Consider the following 26483-nt stretch of genomic DNA (forward strand, 5'->3'; position numbering starts at 1 on the left):
ATATCGAGGACAAAAGGGGCGCGTGAGCTGACACCAGGGCCTTCTGGTATTTGCTAAAGAATAGTATAAATTCCCACCAGTGCTGACGCATGCGTATAAGCTATTCTTACTATTTTATGATTTTTTTTTCTGGTGAAAATGGCTGCCTTTCAGCTTTAAACCTCAGCGGTTCAGGAGGAAAATATCCATCCCATAATCCAGAATTAGCACGATCGTTTAGGAAGAAAGCATTTTGCGGTTCAAGGATGTCCATATTCCTGCGTAAATAACATTACGCTTTTGCTTTCAAGAATGGAAGATAGATCTGTTTCATGTTTAACCCATTACATTCCGTGATCCGCGTTCCAGATGAGGTAAAATACTTTCTTTATTGCTTTATTTAACGCAAAATTACATCTGTTTTATACTAAATTTAATTTTATTTGCAGTAATTACAAAAATAATCTATATTAACGACCAAATAGAGCAGGAAAAAAGATACAGAATGACAGGACAGCGATGGACTTGCATAAGCGATATTCCGCGGTCGCTGTACATTTTATGACCAGACATTGTGTTTATCTAACTGTAAAGTGATGCGATCTACTTAAAGTATGAATATTTCCATAGTTTATATAGCCACTCCTTCTTCTGCATTAACTTTCAGTGGTTAACTGCACAGGCCTGTTATTTTCTTTTTGATTGACGTCGTCAATCAATCACGCGGTCGATGTAAGATGTTGGAAAAGTATTGTAAAGCCTTTTATTCAGTTGTTATTTCACAATATACTTTTCATTAACCACTTTATCTTGAAATATATAAAATGTTTTCAAATATATTTTATTTGAACAGAAAATGATGCACCAAGTAGCCAGCAACAGCAACGACTATGGTCTGGGTAGCATTGGGGATGATGGACAACACCCATCCAGTCACTTTGAGTTGTGCAGTTCACAGTCCAATAAATTTTACACCACCGCCCCACCTCCTGCACTACAACTGCCACTCCCAAACTTGCCCCCCTTGCCACAGAGCATGATCAAGCCCATGTCCTGCCAGATGCAGGAATCCCAGAATGAATATCACTCCCAAACAGTTCGAATGAGAGCTGCAGATGCTCCAGAGGGCTCCAAGAAAAAGAAAGGCCTTGGAAAGTCTGGACGACGAGGCAGGCCCTCGGGTACTACTAAGTCCGCAGGCTACAGGACAAGTACAGGGCGACCGCCTGGCACCACCAGAGCAGCAGGCTTTAAAACCAGCCCAGGACGGCCATTGGGCACCACCAAAGCTGCAGGCTACAAGGTGAGCCCAGGTAGGCCTCCAGGCAGCATCAAAACTCTGGCAAGGCTTAACAAACTGGACTATGGCGCCTGCAATGGTGCACCGTTCCCTTTTACCATGATGCAGAAGAGGGCCTTGTGCGAAGCCACTGTGAAAGAGAAAGACACTACTACAGAGTGAAAACAGTTTTTTTATTTATTGCAAGGGGGACTCGGGATGTGGGTGCATGTCCAAAGTCACAGTAAATTGTGTTTAAGATGTCAAACTCTTGCAAGAAAGAAAAAAAATATTGGATTTTGATACTACAACTCATGTGTATGTGCCAGTGTTATCTTTTTGTGTATCTTTTTCCAAAGATCATTAGCATTACCTTTCTCGCAATGACATATGTTAACCTATGATGTGCATGACGGTAGTATTGTGAAATAAATTTAAAGTATTGAACACATATTAACCTTTTCAGTCCCTTGGACTTTGCTGAAGTGAGATGTAGAGAGAACTGCAATTTTGTTGTTTTACATTTAACTTGATCTTTTTTTTATAATTTCGATGTAATGTTACTGCTAGGAAGTCTTCATCACATAGTTTCACTCTAGATTTTAGAACATTGCATTTGACTTGAAATATCTGATCACTAGTAATAACCTCTCTGTTCCCCTGATGTGTATGTGAAAGTGCTCTGTAATGTCCAATGACATGTTGATCTTTTTTGTTGTTGCTGTATTCATGAAATGTCAGGTTCCCTTTTCAGACAGAGGATGGTGTGGATTTTTGATAAAACGTCAAGTCAGATTTCAGCAATGACATAATGCTCTTGTAAATATAACTGTGAGTTTATATCAGCCATTGTGTTCTGTTCAACCTAAAACTGTTTTGCTGATCAATGATCCACTCTAAAATTCTGTTACTTATTTTTTTCACCACTGGACTAAAACAAGTCTTGGTTTTGTGTAATTGAATACACCTGATCTGATAAAAAAATAAATAAACAGTTATCACTCCAAAAAAATAATTTGTGCGGGAAAACTTCTAAAAGGCATTTTTTTTTCTTTACAAATTATGTATTTTTTTCACTGATCTATTAAGTGTGAAATTGTCTCTATTATGAAGTAATTATATATGACTGTAACTGTGTAAACAAAAGAATGTATGTAGCAAAAATATGTACAAAAAATATTACAAATAATTAAATTTGGATGGGCTAAATAGGAAATACAATATTTACATGTTGTAAATATGCACATATTGTAATACAACACATATTGTAAGACACAGCATTAAAATAACGTTATGAGCGTAATTATGTAAAATGAAACCTAAAGAACTCTACTGCACATATAAATATTTTACTTACAATTGTTACATTCTTTTCCAAAAAGAATTGTTCAGAACAACTAAGATTTATCCAGAAACAGCGGGCAATTCATTAGTCTCATTATACTGTCTTTGTTAAATATGTTTCTATATAAACACTGCAAGCGGATAAGCTATAATATGACCAAATTCTCAAAAAGGAAAAGTTGACAGATTAGAATAACTTTTATTGGAAAAGAAATGCCACTTCTATATTTATTTCTCACGGGCAATCTTAAAATAGGCTGATAGAGGAGTTACATTTTATCTCATGACACAATGGATGTTGACGCATGGCTGTGGCAAGCTAATTTAACATTTAATCTAACTGCAATCTGTATCTGTTGATAGTACACATTAGTTATTTTCAAAATGACTATTAACTATTCCGATAATGATTAATATCTTATTTAATTTGGTTAATTTGTTTTATTTAAATGTTTTAATTCTATTTTTTATGTAAATACTTATTTATCGGATATTAGCATTTATTTTTCTGATACTATCCGAATAGTGACAAATAACTATTCCATTGTTACAGAAATTAGTTAAATTTTTTCCCAATTATTAGAAAGGCTACTAGTACCTATTTCTGAGACACTGGTCTCTATCAAAACGGTTTACTTGCTTTTTTACTTGTTAGGCATACATGTCAACATGGTTCATTTATAGAAATTAAAAAATCATACTAGTAAGAATAAAAATGTTAACAATTGGATTACAGCCTAATGTCTATGAATATTAGTAGTAACAAAAGGCACCACAGTTAGTGACTAGTAAGGAATGCATGTTAAACCCGCTTGCCATAACTGTCTGACATATTACACTTATGCGTGGCATGGCCTAATTTTCAACCACCCACAAAATGCGCAAAGAAAACTTAGAAAATGAAGCATAGGACCATGTGTCTTGTTAATCGAGACCAATAAATTGTGTTTTCTGCTCATATGATTTATTGTGGACGGCTACCTTACAAAGCACGAGCGGTCTCTCTAAAATGGAGGAAGTTACGCCTTTGTTAGGACAAGGAAACAAATGGCGTGAGGGTTAAAAAGCAAGGGCTCACTGTTGTGTCGTCCCGTGCGCCCAACACGCACGGGGTCGACTGTGACTGTATACAGGACGCATTTGGGACAAAGTTAAACTTGCGTTTGCTTGCACATTGTCCACATGCATTTAGCGCAAGTGAGAGATGTACCTGGGAAATAGTGAGTCGGGTTAAGTGGATGTGAATGTATAGTATACTGACTGGGGGTTGGGTGTGCTGTGCCGATTGGTCGCTCTCACCAGCACACACACACACACACACACACACACACGAAGTCAGTCAGGGCTTGTTTTAACACACACATACAACCAGGGGCACACTCGGCAAGCGGGGCAAACAATCATGTATTTTAATAGAAATCGTGGCCGTTGAAAAACGTGCTTTCGATGCATTGACGTGGTGCTTCGGGGGAAGATGACAGGCGCTCAGTTTCATTCTCGTTTATTTAATAATCTCCATTTTTGATGTTGGAGAGAGAAATGAGTGCCGAGGCCGGGCCTACTGTTGCAAATGCTGCTGGGATTTTGCAGATCCGCTTTCACAAATTGACAAAAAGTAACGCTACATGCTCGAATTTGAAGGGCTTTCCGGTGGTTTTGTCGTGAACGAGTCGTAAATGGTAAGAAACCGGGGATTTCCCTCATGTACCTTTTTTATTTAGTGCGTTTTTCATCTGACTTTACTGCTGTACGAGTGTATGGAACTGTTGATGCACATGATGAAAATGTAACATACTTTACTAGCGTTTTCACATTGAAATCGCGGCAGAGGTCATCTTTAAACAGTCCAGTAGGGGCATATCGAGGTCTCTTTGACAGCGATTCATGCTGAGTTTTTCAAGCTCTCTTGAAATCTTTGTCTTGATGGATTCTTGACAAGACGGCCTAAGAGCTTGTGACTGAAACCCGAGTAGCCACCTTGTTACAAAATCCGGTTTATGATGCTAGCAATGTTTTGGAACATGATAGCTGGTTTCTAGCCGGTTTAAGATGGTCATTAGCTGGTCGACCAGTTTTCGTGCTCCAAACAACATTATGACCACCTTAAGCTCGCATCTGGTTAGCTTGTCAAAGATGGTCTTCAAGCTCGCACCAGTTAGAAATCAGCTAGCAGTTTAATCAGCATTTTCAGCATTACTATCGCATGTGCATGCTGGTGTTTTTCAGCATTGGTGTTTTTGCTGTCAAAATGTTAATGTAGAATCATCTTGTCTCCTGCATAATTGTTTTGAATTAGATTGCAATGTTCAGTTTAATGCACAATTTATTAAGTGTTTTGTGGCCAGTTGCAACACACCCTTTAAGTGTTATTATTCTTTAGGTCAAGCATTTAAAGCATTTCCGTGTATTTTGTCGCAGGATGGAGCCATGACAACATGAATCGGTCCTACAAAGTGGCTTGCAGGGATGGCTCGGGGTGTCGTGGTGATCCACAGGAGACTCAACTCAACTCCTGTGGACACCAGAGCACAAAGCGACAGGGGGACCAGGGGTCTGCCATGCATTTCTTAAACTCTGGCTACAAACTCTCGGCATCACCGTTTGTGTACAATCAGAGAGAATCCAACTACAGTCCGCTGAGGAGACTTCAGGATCTGACCACTATGGTGAACCATGCCGACATGAGTTTGCAGGACAAGGACTTTCACGGACGAAGTAAATTGCTCACACACAATCCCATCGGTCGAGGAGAGTTCGGAATAAGCCTTTATCACACATCCAATTTGCAAGGAAACACTGACAGGACTACTATTCAGGATGTGGACAAAAATGGTTTCTCACCAGTAAGCTCTGATAGCTTGGAACATTTTCCATCCATCCCAAATGGAATTTTGCATTTCGAGTCGACCCTGTTTGATAGTGGGGACAGCAAGGATAATGATGAGGAGGAGCATGATAGGGGTAATGCTGTGGCACCGTTTAAAGACACGTCAAAGAAATGCCAGAAAATAAATCTGGCAATTACAAAGCCTCCTAGCAGCCACAGGCTGGACCTAAGTACAAACAAACATGGAAGTTGTAACCTTGTTTCTAAAAATACAGCGAAGTCTAACCCTCCTGGTAGTCCCTCACATTGGCCTGTCGAGGTCATGATGCAGGATTTAGACAGTATGGATGATTATTCAGACAGTGACTGTGATCTACCAAGCACTGAGAACAGTGCTTCAATATTCAACTCTGGTCTCTCTAAAAGACCAGATTCACCCAGTGACTCCCATTCAAATCCTGTAAGATGTTTTTATGTTCATCAGATTTCTTATTTTGTTGTCTTGATTGTGTTTTTTCCCTAACAGGTGTACGAGTTATATTGTTTAAGAGTTTCCACCTAAGAATGCAGGAAGCAAGATCCATTATTATTTATATACAGTGTATATGTACATACATATACACTGCATATATATTCATGATCACACACACACACACACACACACAGTGGGGTCCAAAAGTTCAAAACCACATTGAAAATCTGTTATTTAGACCTTAAAATAAAATGAATTAAATTTAAAGAAATGTTATTAATTTTTCTGAATATTCTGAACCATTTCTAAGTCACTAATCTGGAAACTAAAATTGTGACCTTGATCGTCTGACCTAATATGGTTTTGTTTCCACTAAGGCACACGGTTTCAAACCATGCTGTACAACACAATGTTTAGGTTTTACTCAAATATGTGGACCATCTCGAGTGCTTCTCTGCTTAAAGCAAATTAAAGTTGTTTTGTATTGGAAAATGGTATGCAGTAAGTAATGAAAGCTATATAAGTGATGGAAATGCTTATATGATAAATATAAGCATTTTCATTAGCAGTGTCAGATTTTTGGACCCCATTGTATAATTACAGTGCATAATAATTCAATTATTTACATTTTTAAGTACACATTTATTTTGCACAAATTAAGAAATATTTGAAAACCAAATGTGTAGTATAACAAAGGTATTTCTTTTTTTAATCAAACAACCAAGAGGAATCACTTCTGTCAGTTGACCAAAGTAATTGGCTGATGCAGATAATGTCAACATGAAATGTTTGTGTACTTTTTAATTTAATGAACAGTGCAGCCAAACTATGCATAATTTTTGGCTTATGTGCTAATAAGTAGCACAATATTTATATCAACATAATTCCATGTTTCCTTAGATAAAAGTGCTTTTTTTCTCATCTTAATATGCAGAAACCCAATTTATTTATAAGTTGATTTGGCAGAAAAGTATAAACACTGGCACTATCAAAACATTGCTTTGCCATAACAACTTGGCCTTAACCAGTATTTGGAGTTTTATATCTGGTATTGCCCAGATGTTTTTAAATTACATGTTGTCATAGATGGAAGTCATTTGTATTACCATTCCTCAAGATGAACACCTCTTGAAACGCACAGTTGCACTGAATTGTTGAGTAGGAGGTGTAGGCTAAGTCCTTGTTGGTTCATACTTCTTTTGTGAAACTTATCTGACCACGATCTTTGTCACAGTAAGACAAAGGCTGTAGTATGGTGGGTTTCAGTTAGGTTGTCACCCACTAATGGTTCTTTGCAAGGTGAAAGTATCTGTATTGATAAAAGAGTAGCCTAAACAAACAACTCAAGCTGTCTCGACTCATTTTATTGATGATTAATGAATTGATTAAACTAACAACTTTTTATTTTAACCCAAAGTCCAACAGCCCAAAGAAGAAGCAGCTCCCAGGTATAAAGTACTCTGTTGAAGATGTTGTGTGGGCCAAATTCAACCGCAGACCCTGGTGGCCCTGTCATGTAACCACTGACCCACAGCTTGAAGTTCACACCAAAATGAAAGGTGATCTTTTTTGTTTTAATCACCTTTTGTATGACTGTTCATAGTGGATTCCTAATTTCACATGGGTGATGTAACACTTCTGTAACGGGACATGCTATTGACAGAATATAGTTAGTTATCAATGTTTTGTTTTGTTCTATGTCTTATAGGCTTACATGGATACTCCACCCCAAAATGAAATCTTTTTTCATTAATCACTTACCCCCATGTTGTTCCAAACCCGTAAAAGCTTTGTTCATCTTCAAAACACAATTTAAGATATTTTGGAGGAAAACCGGAAGGCTTATGACTGTCCCATAGACTGCCAAGTAAGTTACACTGTCAAGGTCCATAAAAGTATGAAAAGCATCTTCAGAATAGTCCATCTGCCATCAGTGGTTCAACCGTAACATTATGCAGCGACGAGAATACTGCTTGTAAGTAAAGAAAACAAAAATAACAAATTTATTCAACAATTCCTTTGTCAACAGTCTCCTCTGTGTCTCTTCACATCACTCAAACTGCCTATGCTCTTCTGTGTCAGCCCGCCAAAAAGATACACTGTTTCTATGTGTATTTATGCTTTAATTTGAAAGAAAACAGCACATCCTTGTGGTGTGGCTGACACAGAAGAGTGTAGGCACTTACTTACAAACAGTATTCTCGTCGCTTCATAACGTTAAGGTTGAACCAGATGGACTATTTTGTCAACGTTTTTCATACTTTTCTGGACCTTGACAGTGTAACTTACTTGGCAGTCTATGGGACAGTCACAAGCCTCCTGGTTTTCATCCAGAATATCTTTAAAAGTGTTTTCCAAAGATGAACGAAGCTTTTACAGGTTTGGAACGAATTGGGGGTAAGTGATTAAATTTCATTTTGGGGTGGAGTTTCCCTTTAAATAATTAAATATTATAACATTTTCTTGCAGATCCCAGTCGTCGGCCATGTCGTCTCTATTTTGTCAGGATGTTTGGGGAGATCGTAGACCAAGCTTGGGTCCCGGCAAAAGCCACTTTTCCTTTTGAAGGAGGCCATCAGTTTGAAAAACTGCCTGTACTTAGACGAAGAGGAAGACAGAAGGACAAAGATTACAAATACACGGTAAAGCTAACTTGCAACTGTTTTGTTCTCATAGTTTGAAAAATTAGTGCTTATGATCAAATGACATTTAATGCTTTTGATAGAAAGTTTATGAATTTTTTTTTATTCTACAGGTTCCCAAACGTCTAATGCCATCATGGAAAGCTAGTGTCTTGGAGGCAGAGGCAGCACTGACCAAACGGTTAAATAGCGAACCTCCATTGACTTTAATTCGGGATGTGCACATGCCTATTACAGAAGACAAGGCACCAAAAAGTCCTGCTTGCCCGACATCTTCTACACAGTTCACATTATCAAGCTCACTTTTGTCCAATGGTCTAGATGCATCCGTTAAGAACAAAGGAAAACCTGCCACTGGAAGCAAAAAGAAGGCAAATAAGAAGAACAGCTCAACTGTAAAATCTCTTGTGAAACTAACTGAAAACTCTTTATCATCAAAACCATTATCAATCACTTCATCAGGCAGCTACAAACCTTCCACAGCCGCCGATCGGCACAAGCCAGACCCCCTAGATAGTCTGTATTCAGATATTGACTCTGTCCCGAGGATCCTGTGTCCCAAACGTTCACAGCAATTGCCACAGGAAGAGGCGGTGAAAGAACTGAGCACTAAACATAAGAAAGTACAGCCAAGTAAAAAGATAAAAAAAGCCAACGTGGATAAGCTAGTGAAGAAGACAGAGGCTGGTTCAAAATGCACAATCAACAGTAAGCTAAAGAAGTCAACACCCAAAGAAAAAACACTTAGGGCTACGAACTCCAGACAGAAGGAAAGCAGTTCCACAGGGTCCTCAGATGGGTCTTTTGCCATGCACTCTTTTTATTTTCCTGCCAGTACTGGCTTAATCTCAAGAGCACTTGCCGCCAGTGAAGAAACCAAGGAGAAAGATTTAAGTCAGGAGCCAAAATCTTGCTCCCCATGTGTTGGCGATGAACAATCAGAGTTTTACAAGTGTTCATCCCCCACCGCCCATTCTGAGTTGTCAAAACAACAATGGCAGGTAAAAACAGACGACAGCAAAGAGTCCACAGATGTCTATATCTCTCACACACCGCCAAACCCGACTCTTAAGTTTACAAGAATCCAAAATGAGAAAAAGGATGTTCAGAATGGACCTCGACATAAAGGTTTCAAGTCAGATGTGACTGAATCCTCCCACAATTCCGTTAAAATCAAAAACGAGAGCATGATCTCAGACACTTCATCTTCGTCCTTCCCGTCTCCCTCCATCTCTCCCATGGACGCTTTCCAGGATATAAAGGAGCTTTCTTTCAGGTCTCTTGTCAAAGAGGAACGCAGCTCAGGAGAAACTTCACTCCATGCGGATTCGAACTACAAATTCAGCACTTTCCTAATGCTCCTGAAGGATCTGCACGACAGCCGGGAGAAGGAAGGGAAACCTTTAACCCTTCCTCCCACATCTTCATCCACTCTCATCAGGGAAGAACCTTCTCTTATCCCATCTGGAGAAGAAACAACAAATGAGGCGATTGCGGATCAGAACAGTCGGCAGGGAAAGACCTCAACGCCAAACAGCTCAAAACAGAGGAAGGCTAAGCCAAAATCATCGGTGAAAAAGGAGACGCATAAACATGATGGTGGGGACCATTTAGTTTCTCCACTGAAAAAGCAGAACTCATCAGCAGGTTTGGATGCACTTGAAAAGAGTTTTCCTCTGTTAGGGGAACTTTCCAACTCTCACTGTGATGCTGTTCCTGATGTTTGTGGCAAAGGCACCATCTCCAAGGTTGCTCCTAAAAAGCGATGGCAGACATTTGAGTCTGGAATTGGGAAAAGCACCAAGCCAAAGAGCAATCTGGTTGGTTTAAATCAAGATGTAGTGAAGGAGTCCACGGAGCTAAATGGAGTTTTCAAAGACAGTCTTGAAGAAACGTCTCATTCTGACGTCCCTGATAAAAAAGATGCTTCAGGTAACTGAGATATTACATTAAATATCAATAGTTAGATTTAATGTTAAAAGTTCAATGTTGTATGCCAAATTCAATGCATTTTTAATGATTCTGTTGTCAGAAAACAAAAGGCTCAGAAAACCAAGCAAGAGGCTGATTGAATGCAGTGAAGAATATGAACCGATATTTTCCACAAAGAAAAAAGTAAAGAAAACTCCAGAGTCCTGTAAAACAGTAAGCTGTTTCTTTAACTCTTTACATTGTTTCTGTTGATCCAATGAACTTCAAACCACAGAAGCAATTCAAATTTATTTTCAGTAATTCATCGAAAAATGAACATTCTGTCATTCTGTCACTCATCTTCATGTAATTTAAGACATATTTTACTTTCTTCCACGACACAAAAGCAGAATTTTGGATGCTATAATATTTTGCTCTTCTCCATACAACAAAAGTGGATACTAGAATTATCCGGCCTGCAAAATTACAAAAACATATATAAATTGTAGTTTCTTTTGTAGTCTTGTTCATGCGTGCATTCAAGAGATTTAAATTCATGATGCAAGAGCCAATGATGTTTGGTGTCAATGACACAACATGCAACACGAGGTGTCAAGTTTGAATATACACAAATGAGATTTGAGAGCATAGGCTATAATTGATGGGTGCAGTTTTTTCATACAAAAAGGTACCAAAATGATATCATAATTCAGTTTTGAGTGAGGTATTCGTAACGTGCACCAACTGTATTTCTATATGTGAATAATTTTATTTCATACCTTTCCTGAAGGAATCTTTGATAGCCAACACTAATGCTGAGCAGCTGGCACCTGAGCAGATCGCACCTGAAGCTTTAAGCTCTTCACCTGAAAAACCCTCTGAGCAGGCCACAACAGAGGAGCGGATCGAACCAGCAGATGGTCTCGTATTACCTCCAACACCATTATCGCCATCCTGTGGAGGTCCATCGCTAAACAGAGAGTCATGTGAGAAGAAATCTGGTAAGAATGTATAGTTTAAGGCACTTTATTTTACTTGTAAATGTCAGCTGTAGGTATAAGCATATTTTATATTGCTTGTTGCAGCATCCTCAGATAGAAAGAGACCACGTAAGACTGTGCATAAAATTCTAGACTGCATCATTGAGGGGGAATCTGTAAAGGTCCCAAAGAAAGAGGTTAGTGGTCTATATGATTTCTAAAAAAAAAAATTAAATGTGTTGGGGTCTTCTGTATTTGCTTATTTTTATTTACTTCTGTTAAATCAGGAGAGTAAACAACAACAAAATACCAGCCCAGATGAATCAGATCTCAAGGATTTGCAGGTAATGTTATGGGGTGTACTTTATATGCAATTAGTTTTTTAGTAATGTTTATAGTAATTTTAATAAATTGGTAACACAAATAATAAGTGTAAGTATAATAAGTTTACAGTAACTTTAAAATAATTTGCAAACTAGTTTATAGTTAATTCATTGTTTATAATACACTATAGTTTATAATATACAGTTATAATTACTGTATAATGTTAATACATTAATATGGTTTTGACATGATATATAAACACTGAACAAAATTATAAATGCAACACTTTTGTTTTTGCCCCCATTTTTCATGAGCTGAACTCAAAGATCTAAGACTTTTAGACTTTTTAAGGGGAAGTTGTGGCCTAATGGTTAGAGGGCAATCGAAGGGTTGTGAGTTTGAGTCTCGGGCCGGCAGGAATTGTGGGTGGGGGAGTGCATGTACAGTTCTCTCTCCACCTTCAATACCACGACTTACTTAATACCACTGAACCCCCAGCTGCTCCCCGGGCGCCGCAGCATAAATGACTGCCCACTGCTCCGGGTGTGTGTTCACAGTGTGTGTGTGTGTGTGTGTTCACTGCTCTGTGTGTGTACACTTTGGATGGGTTAAATGCAGAGCACAAATTCTGAGTATGGGTCACCATACTTGGCTGAATGTCACATCACTATCACTTTCACTTTTTCACTTTTCTATGCTGGCAAAAAACAAAAGGCCTATTTCTCTCAAATATTGTTCTCTAATCTGTCTAAATCGGTGTTAGTGAGCACTTCTCCTTTGCCAAGATAATCCATCCACCTCACAGGTGTGGTGTATAAAGATGCTGATTAGACTGCATGATTATTGCACAGGTGTGCCTTAAGCTGGCCACAATAAATCTAATATAATAAATAAATAAATAAATCTGTCTAATCAGCATCTTGATATGCCACACCTGTGAGGTGAATGGAATATCTTGGCAAAGGAGAAGTGCTCACTAACACTGATTTAGACATATTAGTGAACAATATTTGAGAGAAATAGGCCTTTTGTATACATAGAAAAAGTCTTAGATATTTGAGTTCAGCTCATGAAACATGGGGGCAAAAACAAAAGGGTTGCGTTTATAATTTTGTTCAGTTTATATGACTGAATTGTGAAATTGACATGTTTCCTTTTTCCATGAATATAACCGCTGCTGCTGACATGGTGTTAAATCATAAATAATTACCGGTATACACTAATATGTTATGCACAAATAGTTAGTTCTTCATTCATTGTCATGTTTTATTACGTTTTATTATCCCTTGTTACCAACTTTTTAACCATACCTAATTCATGTACAGTATTTATATCCATAGTAAAGTTGTTGTTAATTTTTTAATAGAAGTATGACAAGGTCTCAGAAATTAAAAAATAAAGCGAATAACTTAACTTTATAAAACATTAATTGCATTAATAGCGAGTGTTCATAAAATGTTTACAAAAACATAAATGTCTATCAGTTCTCTTTGCACATAAGAATTAACTATTAATTAATAACTTTATCAACTTTTGTAACTTATGGTGACAATAAAGAACTAGCAACACTACTGAGATATATAAATATTTTATATTTCTTTGTTTTGAACAGAAACAGGAAGAGCCTGGACCTAGACCGTCAAGCCCTTGTGCTGCATCAGGTTTGTTTTCTCATGTGTGACTGCAGTCATTACAATCATGTATTTGTTTTTGTTTTTTGAGAATATTGTATTTGATCCACCATTATATTTTCCAAAAATGTACAGTGATATTTATTTCTGTCATCCTTAGCAGCACCACAAAGTGAGGATGAAATAAGAACATCGTCCCCAATCCAGCCGGACTCACCCAGTGTCTGCCAGATCCAGCTCGAAGAAGATCAGTGCAGCCCGTCAAAGCCTCAGGCAAATGGCGAGGACTCGCTGCTCTCTGAGGTTATTATTATTAGCTGCACATTTTTCATCAGTCTGAAATTATGATGTCATCACTTATCCTCGTGTTTCAAACCTTATGATCTAGCTTCTTCCTTGTTTTGATTCTTTGATTCATCACGGTGAGATATCTCTCTTTATAGATTTATATAACTTTTTTTTTTTTTTCAGGTTTTTGGTGCAGGACTGAATGATAGTGCTTTTTCAAGCAGAGATTCTTTATCAGGTGACTTATCAGGACTCTCAACCAATAGAAAATCAGGGGAGAAAGGTGGAGGTGCATCGTTGAAGGAGAATGTTTGCCAGGTAAAAATATTTGTGTGTGTGTGTGTGTGTGTATATATATATATATATATATATATATATATATATATATATATATATATATATATATATATATATATATATATATATAATATATATAGACAATGTAATTTCACCTTCATGAATAAGTTAGCTTTATTTTAGGGATGCACTGAATGTTTCCGCAGTGTGGAACCATTTAAAACGGTCCGAGAAAAACACAGCGATAGACTGTGTAGTACTGTATTGCATGTCTTCGATGAGATGAGGAAGGGGTGGTTTTTGCTGGTTGCTGTATGGTGATTAAAATCACAAAATTCCCTTAAACAATTAAGTTTTCTAATACACGCACAAATTGCATGTATTCTGACAGAGCAGCATGTGACAGTGTGAAATGTGTGACAAACATCTTCCCAAATTGATAATGAGAATCATTTAGAAATTTGCTGTTGTCAACAAAAAGAAGCACTGAGGTCTTCCTGCGGGGTTCCGCCAAAATATAAAGCTGAGAAAACAGCAAGAAGTCCATCAACATTCATAAATGTTAGTATTGTAATTTTACTCTTGTTCTGTAAAATAAAATAAAAAAGACAGTAAAAAAGAACAAAGTAATAATAACAATAAATAATAATTACTCTAAAATAAATATTACTAATAATAACTCTTCTAGTAAAACATTTATTATAAAATTCACACATAGTGTTCAAATTGGGATCTGTAATATTTTCTAATGTTTTAAAAGAAGTCTCTACTGCTCAGAAAGGCTGCATTTATTTGTACAGTAAAAAATTAATTCCTGATTCAAGAAGGGGGACTCAATTTTATTTTACAAGCTTACTAATTTTACATTAAATTGTGCTTTTTTAGTATAATAATGTCTGCTTGTGTGTTAAAAAATGGTCAGTGTTAAATATTTTTTAATTGTTGTTTTGCAATTAATTTTTTTCTTTTGAAAAGCAAGACAAAACAGTAAAAAGCACATTTTGAGAATTGAATATATGCAATGGTGTAAACAACTGGCCAAATACATGGGGGAAAAACGCCAAAAAATGAGTTCAGTATTCAGCCTTTGGCCCAGAGTTTCATTTTGTTCGGTTTCCGCTTTGGCCAAAAATTTTCATTTCATCATTTCATTCATCACCAAAAGAAATTACATTTTAAAATATATTGAATTAGTAAAGAGTTATTTTAATAAATAATATTTCAAATTATAACCTTTACTTATTTGATCAAATGAATTCAGCCTTGTGAGCTTTAAAAGAGATGTCTTCCGAAAGCATTTACAATCTTACCAACCCCCAACTTTTGAATGGTAGTGTTTGTCCTAAAAATCAGTTGTAAAACTGTTTTTGGATTATGTCTTGTAGGTCTGTGAGAAAACAGGTGAACTGCTCCTCTGTGAGGGACAGTGCTGTGGTGCCTTCCATCTGCAGTGCATCGGCCTCACCGAGACCCCTAAAGGCCGGTTTATCTGCCAAGAGTGTAAGACGGGTGAGTAACCACTCCATAACCAATATATCAGCCAAGCTATTAAGCCATTTTGAAACCGTTAGGATGGATTGCTAACAATTATCGAAAATATTAGTTTCTGTCCTATGATATTGTGATGCATTCAAAAATCCAGTTGCAGTTCAATGTATAAAAACGAACACCTTCATTTCTTTGTGTGTGTTTCCTGTTCTTCCTTCCTGTAGGTGTGCACACATGTTTTGTGTGTAAGAAGCCTGACAAGGAGGTCAGGAGGTGTATGATCCCTGTGTGTGGGAAGTTTTATCACATGGCATGCATACTGAAATATTCCCCCACCGTCGCTCAGAACCGCGGCTTCCGCTGCTCCCTCCACGTCTGTCTGGCTTGCTTCATCACCAACCCTGCCAACCCTGGTATCTCCAAAGGTGACATTATTTCAGATATTGCGTTTGCAAAGATTATAAAAAAAATTCTAATCTGTTGTTTCTACGTATAAGGAAAACATGGTTTTGTGTCATTGATCAGAACTTGTCTATCTCACAGGTCGCTTGACCCGCTGCGTCCGCTGCCCTGTGGCCTACCACGCCAGTGATTACTGTATGGCTGCCGGCAGCGTCCCACTGGCCAATAACAGTTTCCTGTGCCCCAACCACTTCACTCCACGCAAAGGGTGCAAAAACCATGAACACATCAATGTTAGCTGGTGTTTTGTGTGTTCTGAAGGTATGCAGTCCAGTTAGAATTATTAGTTGTGCTTGCTAAGGCTATTACTATCCAAGCTGGAAAAGAGTGTGTTATAGTGAGGACAGAGCAAACATTTTACAACGGCTGTTTATTGCAATTACATTTGTTTTCCGTCTTTTCCTATAGGAGGAAGTCTGCTCTGCTGTGAATCTTGCCCTGCTGCCTTTCACCGTGAGTGTCTGAACATTGACATGCCCCAGGGAAGCTGGTTCTGTAACGACTGTCGAGCCGCAAAGAAACCCCACTACAAGGACATTCTGTGGGTCAAAGTGGGCCGCTACAGGTTTGTGTGTTGTTTCACCACTACCATTTCCCCTGAAAACTACAGTGTAGTATTGATGATGTTCTCTGATGCATTTCTGACCTTTTGTTCCAGGTGGTGGCCTGCTGAAGTGACTCAACCGAAAAATGTTCCTGAGAACATCTACCGCATGCGGCATGAGGTGGGAGAGTTTCCTGTGCACTTCTTCGGCTCCAAAGACTACGTGTGGACATATCAGGCTCGCTGTTTTCCCTACATGGAAGGGGATGCCAACAATAAAGAGAAAATGGGAAAGGGTGCAGATGCTGTCTATAAAAAAGGTAACTTTACACTCCAGCAGTTATCTAAAATAGTTTGTTAACACAATTAGGAAATAGGATTAATATCATAACATATTTGCTATCTAAAATATAACTGTGGAATAAGATTTTGGACAAATAAATAATATAATACTTTGACATATTATATAACAATATATATAGACATTTTGAAGCTGTTTGGACCGACTTGACATGGGCTTTTGTAAGATGGTGGAAGTCTGAATAATCTGCTGTATCTATGGCACTATATTATGACCGATTATGACAGTATGAAAACAAATGTTTGTTTTACATATAAAAGTTTAAGTCACTGTGGAAATGTATGCACTTAAAGCCTGCCGGTTGTATTGATTAGAGTTTACAATGCGGATTCTTTCAATATTGAGAGCAAATTGGTATTTTTCTTAGCTTTAAACGAAGCAGCCGAAAGATTTAGGGAACTGCAGGCAGAGAAGGAGATGAGACAGCTTCAAGAAGACCGGAAGAATGACAAGAAACCTCCGCCATACAAACACATTAAGGTAATAATGTCAAATGCTTTGTTAGGACAATGTGACTAATTTTGGGTTGAATTTAATTTGGGTTAATTTTAAAGGTGAAGGGTTATCCTTCAAGACTTCAGCATCATGTTTATCTCCCATTCTTAAAATTGGCCTAATGCTGGCTTCTCAGAGGGACACTGATCTCTTTTGAACACTGATCGATTTTCACGCAGGTGAACAGACCGATAGGAAAAGTGCAGATCATCACGGCAGATTTGTCTGAGATCCCACGCTGCAACTGCAAAGCCGAAGACGAGAACCCGTGTGGCATTGACTCGGAGTGCATCAACCGCATGCTAATGTACGAGTGTCATCCTCAAGTGTGTCCAGCATCGGTTCGCTGTCAGAACCAAAGCTTCACCAAACGCCAGTACACCGAGGTGGAGATCTTCAGGACGCTGTCGCGTGGTTGGGGTTTACGCGGTGTGTCTGACATCAAGAAGGTGGGCTGTATTTACTTGCTGATTTATTTGAGAGATATAATACACACTTAGCTGGGTAGATTACTTACAAATTTTAGTCTGTTACTGATTCCAAATACTTTAAGATTATTTTTGACCTATTTTGTTTTCTCACATTGATTTAAACAGGAAAGTTTATCAAAATAAAACACTTAATGAAAAAATTAAATATTTTATGTTTACCTGCATGTTGTGACCAGTGGTGTCAAAAGTATTGACATTCATTACTTGAGTAGAAGTATAGATACTAGGGTTTAAAAAGACTTTTGTAGAAGTTGAAGTATCAACTCAAGCTTTTTACTCAAGTAAAAGTGTAAAAGTACTGGTTTAAAAAACTACTTAAAGTATAAAAGTAAAAGTAATGTAAGGGGAAAAAATGCCATTAAGAACAAAAGCTTAGGCCGCGCCACAGGGGCCTATTGTACACTACCCCACCTCCTCAAAAAAAACATTATTCTAAAAGCCATAGGCCATAATGACTATAATGTTATATTAAAATGTTCATGTTGAAAAATTTGGGATGCACTAGGCTACCTGTTTCAGCTGCATATATGCCCATTGAAAATGAACGTACTTTAGTACAATGCAAATACATTAAAGAACTAGAGATATGATGACTAGTTGCCTAGGGTGACCATATGAGCCATTTTCCCAGTAGGCGTCCTTGCCAGAATTTCTATATTGCCTAAAACATCCAAAGTAGTTTGACCAATAACATGCAGGTATGTTACATAATCAACCAATCGTGGCGTGTGATAAGGTGAGATCTACAGAGAACGATCAGAGTAATGAAAATACACGTACATGTTAGGTGTTTGTTCGTTCATTCAACTTGAAGCGTCGCTGCGCACCAATCATTGTATGACACCAAAGTACCAAGAGAGTGGTTTTAATGCATAAGGAGCCGTCTGCTCTGCTCTCTATAGCTCTTATGAATGCCATACAATGATCGATCTGCAAAGCACAAACAGCCAAAATCTGGATATTTTAGGCAATATAAAAATCCTGGTAAGGACGTGTCCTGGGAAAATGGCTCATATGGTCACCCTATAGTTGCCTATAAGTATTGTTATGGTGCAAAAAGTTCAGAGGCATGTCATCAATAACCTTTAATGGAATGTAAGTGTACATCCAAGTTTAGCTGCAGGAATCTGTGAGGGCAATGGACAAGAACATTGGTGGAGGCTAAAAAACAATTAGCCTTGTATGGTTGTCTATATACAATAAAGATTATAGTGCTGTCAAAATGAATGATTAATCCAAGTGATTAATCAAAAACTAAAAATTAAAAATAACTCATAATCCTGATACCTTCTTGATTGATAGCTTCCTGTATTTGCTATGTCCAGTGTGTGTGGGGGGGGGGGGGGGGGGGTAACGAGTTACAAAGTTGGTATAGCCTACTTATCACATTGTCAATCGCGTCTTCAATCGCAAACGATAATTTATTAAAACGTCTCGCTACCGAACTACCTACAGTAGCTTAATTTGTGGAGGACGAAGAGAAAGCACCCACTTGGTAAATGAGCCAGTGAGAAATAATCCAGTGCCATTTCGATACTTTTAAAACGGTACCGGCGCCTAAACGGTGCCTGAACCGATACTTTTAAAAAAAGACCCACAAAAAAACTATGGATAACATTAAAGAACATTACAAATATTTAAAATAAATACATAGCTTTCACTTTGGATGCTCTTATTTCCCAAGTTGTGCTTAATCTAAGGCTAATAAATGTATTTCATAATCTGGGTCATTACTTAATACAAAAACCACACATAATGTTTCGACTGTATCTCTGTCACTCACTCTGATATTTAGTTAAGATGAGTGCTGTCTGTCACTGTCTTTAATCCATTCTGTGAACGACTGTATGCTCATTCTTTATAAAGTAGCAACAGTCGTTTGTAAAGTAGAGTACTGTGCAAAAGTCTAAGGCACATTAGTATTTTCACCCCAAAAAAGGGTTTTAAGCCAGTTATTTATATATTTTGCTGTAGTGTGTCAGTAGGAAATATCAGTTTGCCATTAATTTTATTAATAATCTAGTGCGATTTTGAATGCACAAGCAGTCTGACAACGGCGAAATGAATGTTTGGAAATGTAAACTGATATTTTATACTGAAACAGCAAAGTATATAAATAACTGGCCGAACACCATTCTTTAGTGAAAATACTAACGAGCCCAAGACTTTTGCACAGTAGCTGGTGTATGTATAAAGTACGTACGATTAAATTAAGTATATTTAAATAAGTGTAAGTGTTCGTTCATATGTGTTAAGGGCTAGATTTTTGCTGGAGGAAAAAGCTGTTTAGTGATGAGCGGTGAACGCAGCGAAAACTTTACAGAAGATGAGAAACCGACTGCTCCCTCGTGACCTTTTGTAAACTGTATTTATGACAAAGAACTGCACAGATACGGATATTCTAACAATCTTTCGATAAACACATACCTTGTGTCCTCTGTGTTTGTTTCCGCTCGCGCTGCTCCGCCGCGGTCTGCGGATTGAAGAGCGCGCTGAAAGACGGAGAGGAGACCGGTCTGACGCCGGTTTCATATGAAACTTAAGGGGACTGACTCTGAGGCGATCACAAATTTGTATACAGTTTATGGAGCTAAATGCTACAGCCCCGCTAAAAAAGCCTAGCGATGCCCGTGCTTCTTGTGTACATTTCGGAGAACCAGGACAAACATTTCAATCGATCGCCCAGGCATTTAAAAGGCATCGAAATCTGCTTCCTCTTATTCAGTTAGGTGCATACCGGTTCCATATCCAACCTTACTTTTAAGAAATATATTTTTTTATAAACGAACCCAAAACTGGCTATGTCCTGGCTGGAGTGTGACGTGATTTGTGTCATGTGCAGGTGCGATGGATCGCGTACAAACCAATAGGGTCTCGGAATGGTATCGGTTTATACTTCTCATCCAATCACAATCAAATTCACTCCATCCGAATGGCGCGATTTGTCTGGATAGTTTTTTTTTTTTTTTTGAATGATGACAAGCCGGAATGAAAACAAGCCGAAATGAAATAGCAGTAACGAAGCTATTTTTAAAATGTAAGGAGTAGAAAGTACAGATACTTGCGTGAAAATGTAAGGAGTAGAAGTAAAAAGTCGGCTAAAAAATAATTACTCAAGTAAAGTATAGATACCCCAAATTTCTACTTAAGTAATGTAACGAAGTATTTGTACTTCGTTACTTGACACCTCTGGTTGTGACCATAGCCAATGAACATGCAAGTGTGATACTTCATTATTAAAATATTTAAATAAACTTTAAATTCTTTAAACAAAAATATATTAGGTGAAAGGGTATCAGATGAAAAGTTGGTGAATTTGTGCACCTTCCAAAGTAATACATGGTAAAATAACCGAATGAGTGCCAATTCAAATAAAAATAAATTATTTTTGTGTGTATTTCCACAAAACTGGAGGACTTTCTGAGTTTATATAAGCAGTAGGTTATTTTAGAAAGGAAAATTTTAAAGATGAAAAAGGAATTAGGGAAAATCAATAAATTCAGAATAAATGATTTGTATGATGTAAATAATGTTATCATGTAATCCATAAGAAAGTAACTGTAGTCTGATTACGACAATTTAAAAATGTAATTGAATAAGTATTTAATTTTAGTAATCCTGTTACTACCCAGCTCTGACCACACACATATAAGACTTATGTCTCTCTTACTCTTTAATCACATTACATTACTCCACCATAGGGAGCTTTTGTGAATGAGTATGTTGGAGAGGTCATTGACGAAGAGGAGTGTCGAGCCAGGATCAAACATGCACAGGAGAACAACATCTGCAACTTCTACATGCTCACACTGGATAAGGTCAGTCACTTGAGGCAATTCTCAATCCAGATTATCCTGATAACATGTTCTCCACTTATCTTGACACTGGGCTCTGTTTTCTGTGTATGTGCAGGATCGGATCATAGACGCCGGGCCGAAGGGAAACCAGTCACGTTTTATGAACCACAGCTGCCAGCCGAACTGTGAGACGCAGAAGTGGACGGTGAATGGAGACACCAGAGTCGGGCTGTTTGCATTGGAGGACATTCCTACAGGTGAGTTTGAATCTAGATAATATGGTAATAGAAAGGGATGAATGCTTGTTTAATAGGTTTTGTTGGCTGTTTTCAGGTGTTGAACTCACTTTCAACTATAACTTGGAGTGTCTTGGTAATGGGAAGACGGTGTGTAAATGTGGAGCGCCCAACTGCAGCGGATTCCTTGGTGTCAGACCAAAGGTATGGCATAGCGTTGTTTTAAAGGTATATTCATGGTTAAAGTTGGTGTACTCGATGTGACACAACTTTCTCTTCAGAATCAACCCTCATCTGATGACAAGATGCGGAAAATGAAGAAGAAGGTTGCGGTGAAGCGGAAGAGCCAGTTGGAGGTCACCAAGGAGCGAGAGGATGAATGTTTCTTCTGTGGTGATGGCGGGCAGATTGTGTCTTGTAAGAAGCCTGGCTGCCCCAAGGTCTATCACGCCGACTGTCTGAATCTGTCTAAGAGACCTGCAGGTGAGTGACTCATTTTCAAAGAGCAACTATTTTGTTTTGACATGTTTCATTGGTATCATATGTGTCACAGTATTTTGCCTTGTATTGAATTTTATGATGTTATTTTTCTTTTGTTTTTATGTATTTTGTATTAAAATAGGAAGGTTGGGGTGTCCTCTAAAAAAACAACAACAAAGATGAAAGCCTTTAGTTTACACTAATGTTTAAAAGTTTAGGAGAACTTTTTAATGTTGAAAGAAAATTGTGTTAAGGAATGTTAAAAAAATCTCTTATGCTTACTTGAGTTTGACAAATACAATTATTTGTCCAGAATATAATAAAAATAATATAACCGTAATATTGTGAAACATAGTTACAATTTTAACTGTTTTAAATATTCTTGTTTTTCTTTTTAATATAAAGTTTTATCTATTCCTGTGTTGGCAAAGTTTAATTTTCAACATCCGTTACACCAGTCTTCAGTGTCACATGATCTTTCGGAAATCATTCTAATATGCTGATTTGGTACACATGAAACATTTTTTAGTATTATCAATATTGTTCTGTTTGTTTCTTTTCAGCATTTTAATAGAGTTTTCTTGTTTTAGTAATGTTAAATAGTTGAAAAACTCTCCTACTATTGGCTATTCGGTCAGCTTAGGGTTTTATTCAAGCTAAATTCATGATTGAATCTACCTTATATGCATTTTCCAGGCCGCTGGGAGTGTCCATGGCATCAGTGTAATGTGTGTAGACGGGAGGCGGCATCCTACTGCGAGATGTGTCCCAACTCCTACTGCAAACAGCACCGTGAGGGAATGCTGTTCATATCCAAACTGGACGGCAAGCTATCCTGCAGCGATCATGACCCATGTGGCCCCGATCCTCTGGAACCGGGAGAAATTCGAGAGTACGTGCCCGGTACACCTATCCTACCCCCTCCGCCAAATATGTCAGTGTCAGGCCGAATACCTCTGCCTGCCCTACCACCTGCTGCTCCGCTCTTCATCCCCGCCCCCAACACACCTGCGTTCCAAGCCCAAAGAGACCCTTATGCAGATGAAGTAGTGGACAATGTGGTTTTGCCGTCCTCTTCTCCTTCTAAGGACATCAAGGAGGAAGATATGAGCGATGAAGGCGAGGTGATGGAAGGGGTGATCGGGGATGAAGGGGAAGATGAAGGCCTTGAGGTCGTGGATGATGATGATGATGAAGAAATGGACTACGGAGGAATGGGATTCGAAGACGAGGATGAAGAAAAGGAAGAGGAAGACTGGGGAGATGAATATGTGAATGATGACTTCGAAGACACTGAGGACTTGGGGGAAGTGGAAGGGGACGACCAGGAATCATCGTGGGATGAGTTTGTCGAAGGAGAAAAGTGAGCTCCCCTGAATTTTTGCTAGACATCCATCTCTCGCACACAAACTCTGTTTCTGATGGGCACAGCAGGTGACCTGTAGGGAAAGCCAACTGCTGTTTTCCGGTTGGTGCCCAGCTGAACTTTTGAGAATGATGGACATGTGCACCATTCTTAAGTTGTTGTCGGAATCAGCTTGCCTTCTCAACCCAAGTCCTCTTGGAAACGTTCATAAAGAGGGTTGGACCTGGTGCTGTGGGACTGTGATTTTTTTTTTTTTTTCAGTCCTTTTGCTGGAATTTAATTAGTGTCTGGTGCTCTTTTGTGTTTTTTTTGTTTTACTTTTTCCTCCTTGACTTGTTTACATTCTCTGATCTACACAAAGATGACCTCACGGAGGATTGAAATGGGGCACCACGAACCATACGGTTGTGTCTTATTAACGGAATCTGCATAGATTTTGATTACGCTTCATTGACAGAGAAAAGAGAACACAAAGCAGCAGATAACTAATGTTTAGTCCCTTCACCAGGTGATAACAATGAAATAGCTACATCCTTAGGCCAAAAATGGCTCCACGGGTCACTGTACTTGAAATGATTTCTTCAGGTCTGTCTTAGTGTCACAGAGTGGCTACATGAGAACGAATAATAGGCATCCTAGTACTTTTTTAGCTGATTTGTGAATAAAAAAAAAAAGTACTACTATCAAAAAGGACAAGGAAGATTTATATTCCCAGCATCATCCTGCTTCATTTCAGTAATGCACTTTTTTTGTCGCATTTGTGTTTGTCATTTTTACTTCAGACATTGTCAGAGAAATTAAAGAAACTTAGTAGTTTTAGGTTTTTGTAAAGTCTAGAGGAAGTGATTGTATCACCTTTCATTCTCCATGCTTGTGGCCTTTGAGTCTCGAAAGCTTTTAGGAAAGATGAGTTTGTACTTCATAGATAAGATGGATGTTACAAAGGCCTATTTGTACTTTCTCTAGTTACTTAAAGTCAACCACCATTTCAAAATACTGTTCAAAAATCTCCAGATGCCTCATTGCAGTAACCATTCAGAATGTCAGAGAAATCCCCCCCACCCTACGTTTTGTTACAAATCTGCAGGTTATGTTTTCCTGCTATTTGTTTTTGTATGCGTCTATGAGCAGGTTAACTTTAAAAGGTGCCTCTGAATGTTTTGCACTCTTTCAGAGATTAGGAGAAATTCAAAGCGTCTTTTATATTCATGATTCCAAGCTGTTCATTCAGCATCCTGTGTTGATCTGCCTGTTGAAACCTATGGCAGCTCATTGTTGGCTGCTTTGTCATCCTCTATTAAGATTCAATCAGTCATATTTAAGGGATGCAGACAAGCCCTTAAAAATGCATATGTAGACAAATAAATGCCCTAAATGATTTTTATTTTAATTACAGATATCATCATACTGGAGCCTATTTTTTTTCCAGTAGTCATATTTTGGTTTAATTTTGCAACATATATGAAAATTCCCATCACTTGATTCTCAAAAATTATGAAAGCACCTTTTGTTTGAAACATCATTGTGCACCAGGTACAATTCCTGATTGAAAAACTGCCTCATGTAATGACGTGATGTTCATATTCGTAGAACTTTTTGAAAACCTTTTAGGCCTTACGCTTATTATTTCTGGTTCTGTAACTTTGTAACCTAATCACGCAGATGCTTTTTTTTCTTCAGCACCATCATCAACCTTTGTACTTTGCTTAGCTCTGTGTTTCTTCATACTTTTTGTCACTTTGTATTTATGGTCATTGTATAATCTTTTTCACTCGTTCCTTGTTTCTTGTATGTTTGTTAAATCTGCTGCTGTGTTTCAGCACTATGGGCCCTTGACACCATGAACAGGACGAAATGCTGATGAGGGTTTCCCGAGGACATTTGGGCAAAAAGTTTGCTGCCATGTTAGAGACCCATGATTTTGTACTGTACCTTGTGCATAATAAATATAAGTAAAATTTTACAATAGACCACAGTTTTTTCTGTTTTTTATCAACAGTCCTTATGAAGGTGGATCAAACTAGATATAGTTAATAAAGGATGAAATTTCAATTACACAACAATAATTGCTGACAATGTTTAGATCAAAAATTACAAAGTCAATAGAGCGTTACATATGTGTACACATGCTATCTTTATTAGACATTTTCCTAGTTTTTACCTTAATGTTTTTAAAAACCAGCGTACATTTTACATACCATAAATAAAACTTATCGTTGTAAAAAGCTGTTATACGTTAAAATATTTTTTGCTGTGGATCCTATGAAAAACCCCTGGAACACAAAACTAACAATACATTTGTATGGGTCAAAGTTTTTCTTTCATGCCAAAAATCATTAGGATATTAAGTAGAGATCATGTTCTATGAAGATAATTTGTATATATCCTACCATAAATATATAAAAACTTGATTTTTATTAGTAATATGCATTGCTAAGGACTTGGACCAATGAAAAGCTTATTTATTCAGCTTTCAGAAGAACTAAAATCTCCTTATGACTGGATTTGTGGTCCAGGTTAACATATGTTTATATATCTGAAGTCCGCGAGTACAAGCATATTTCCTCAGATTTTGTTCATTATAGTTTGTTTTGAACTAGAACTCTTCTAGTTTGCTGGTTTAATAGACACTTTAAACCAGCTAAGAACATTAAAACTGGTCCATGTGTCATTTGTACTTGCATATCAAAAGTTTTTGTGCTTTGTTGCTCTTCTTGAGGTAAATAAATTCACCTTCCAGGCCGCAGGTGGCAGCAGAGCGTCAAACGCGTGCATCGCTCCAGAAGAAC

General features: G+C 37.8%; 2 protein-coding genes across 3 annotated transcripts; both read left to right on the top strand.

Annotated features, from left to right (window-relative positions):
* The first annotated feature begins 115 nt into the window (after window positions 1-115).
* Window positions 116-2250, top strand: LOC132109727 (UPF0461 protein C5orf24 homolog). The gene is made up of 2 exons (XM_059516035.1): window positions 116-353; window positions 833-2250. Exons 1-2 carry the CDS (start codon window positions 312-314, stop codon window positions 1439-1441), a joined length of 651 nt encoding a protein of 216 aa, XP_059372018.1. The 5' UTR covers window positions 116-311; the 3' UTR covers window positions 1442-2250.
* A 1369-nt stretch (window positions 2251-3619) lies between these two features.
* Window positions 3620-25297, top strand: LOC132109728 (histone-lysine N-methyltransferase, H3 lysine-36 specific-like). Of its 2 annotated transcripts, none has more exons than XM_059516036.1 (24): window positions 3620-4281; window positions 5021-5889; window positions 7319-7460; window positions 8371-8543; window positions 8657-10475; window positions 10576-10688; window positions 11245-11455; window positions 11540-11631; window positions 11722-11778; window positions 13371-13419; window positions 13550-13692; window positions 13861-13995; window positions 15360-15483; window positions 15687-15887; window positions 16006-16185; window positions 16333-16489; window positions 16583-16788; window positions 17197-17309; window positions 17504-17773; window positions 21517-21633; window positions 21728-21869; window positions 21946-22052; window positions 22130-22331; window positions 23025-25297. In XM_059516036.1, exons 2-24 carry the CDS (start codon window positions 5038-5040, stop codon window positions 23693-23695), a joined length of 6276 nt encoding a protein of 2091 aa, XP_059372019.1. In that variant the 5' UTR covers window positions 3620-4281; window positions 5021-5037; the 3' UTR covers window positions 23696-25297. The 2 variants fall into 2 exon arrangements, with proteins under 2 accessions (XP_059372019.1, XP_059372020.1); XM_059516037.1 differs by having other exon boundaries at window positions 13553-13692.
* The last annotated feature ends 1186 nt before the right edge of the window (window positions 25298-26483 follow it).

Source organism: Carassius carassius, chromosome 29 (assembly GCF_963082965.1).
Source record: "Carassius carassius chromosome 29, fCarCar2.1, whole genome shotgun sequence".
NCBI classification, from domain to species: Eukaryota; Metazoa; Chordata; class Actinopteri; order Cypriniformes; family Cyprinidae; genus Carassius; species Carassius carassius.

What these genes read in the sequence shown, in the direction of transcription:
- LOC132109728 (XM_059516036.1), top strand. Translation starts at nt 5,038, where the DNA reads ATGAATCGGTCCTACAAAGTGGCTTGCAGGGATGGCTCGGGGTGTCGT. An exon ending in AGATGCTGTCTATAAAAAAG is followed by an intron (nt 16,789 to 17,196) that starts GTAACTTTACAC and finishes TATTTTTCTTAG; the next exon opens with CTTTAAACGAAGCAGCCGAA. An exon ending in GTGTGTCTGACATCAAGAAG is followed by an intron (nt 17,774 to 21,516) that starts GTGGGCTGTATT and finishes ACTCCACCATAG; the next exon opens with GGAGCTTTTGTGAATGAGTA.
- LOC132109727 (XM_059516035.1), top strand. Translation starts at nt 312, where the DNA reads ATGTTTAACCCATTACATTCCGTGATCCGCGTTCCAGATGAG. An exon ending in TGATCCGCGTTCCAGATGAG is followed by an intron (nt 354 to 832) that starts GTAAAATACTTT and finishes TTATTTGAACAG; the next exon opens with AAAATGATGCACCAAGTAGC.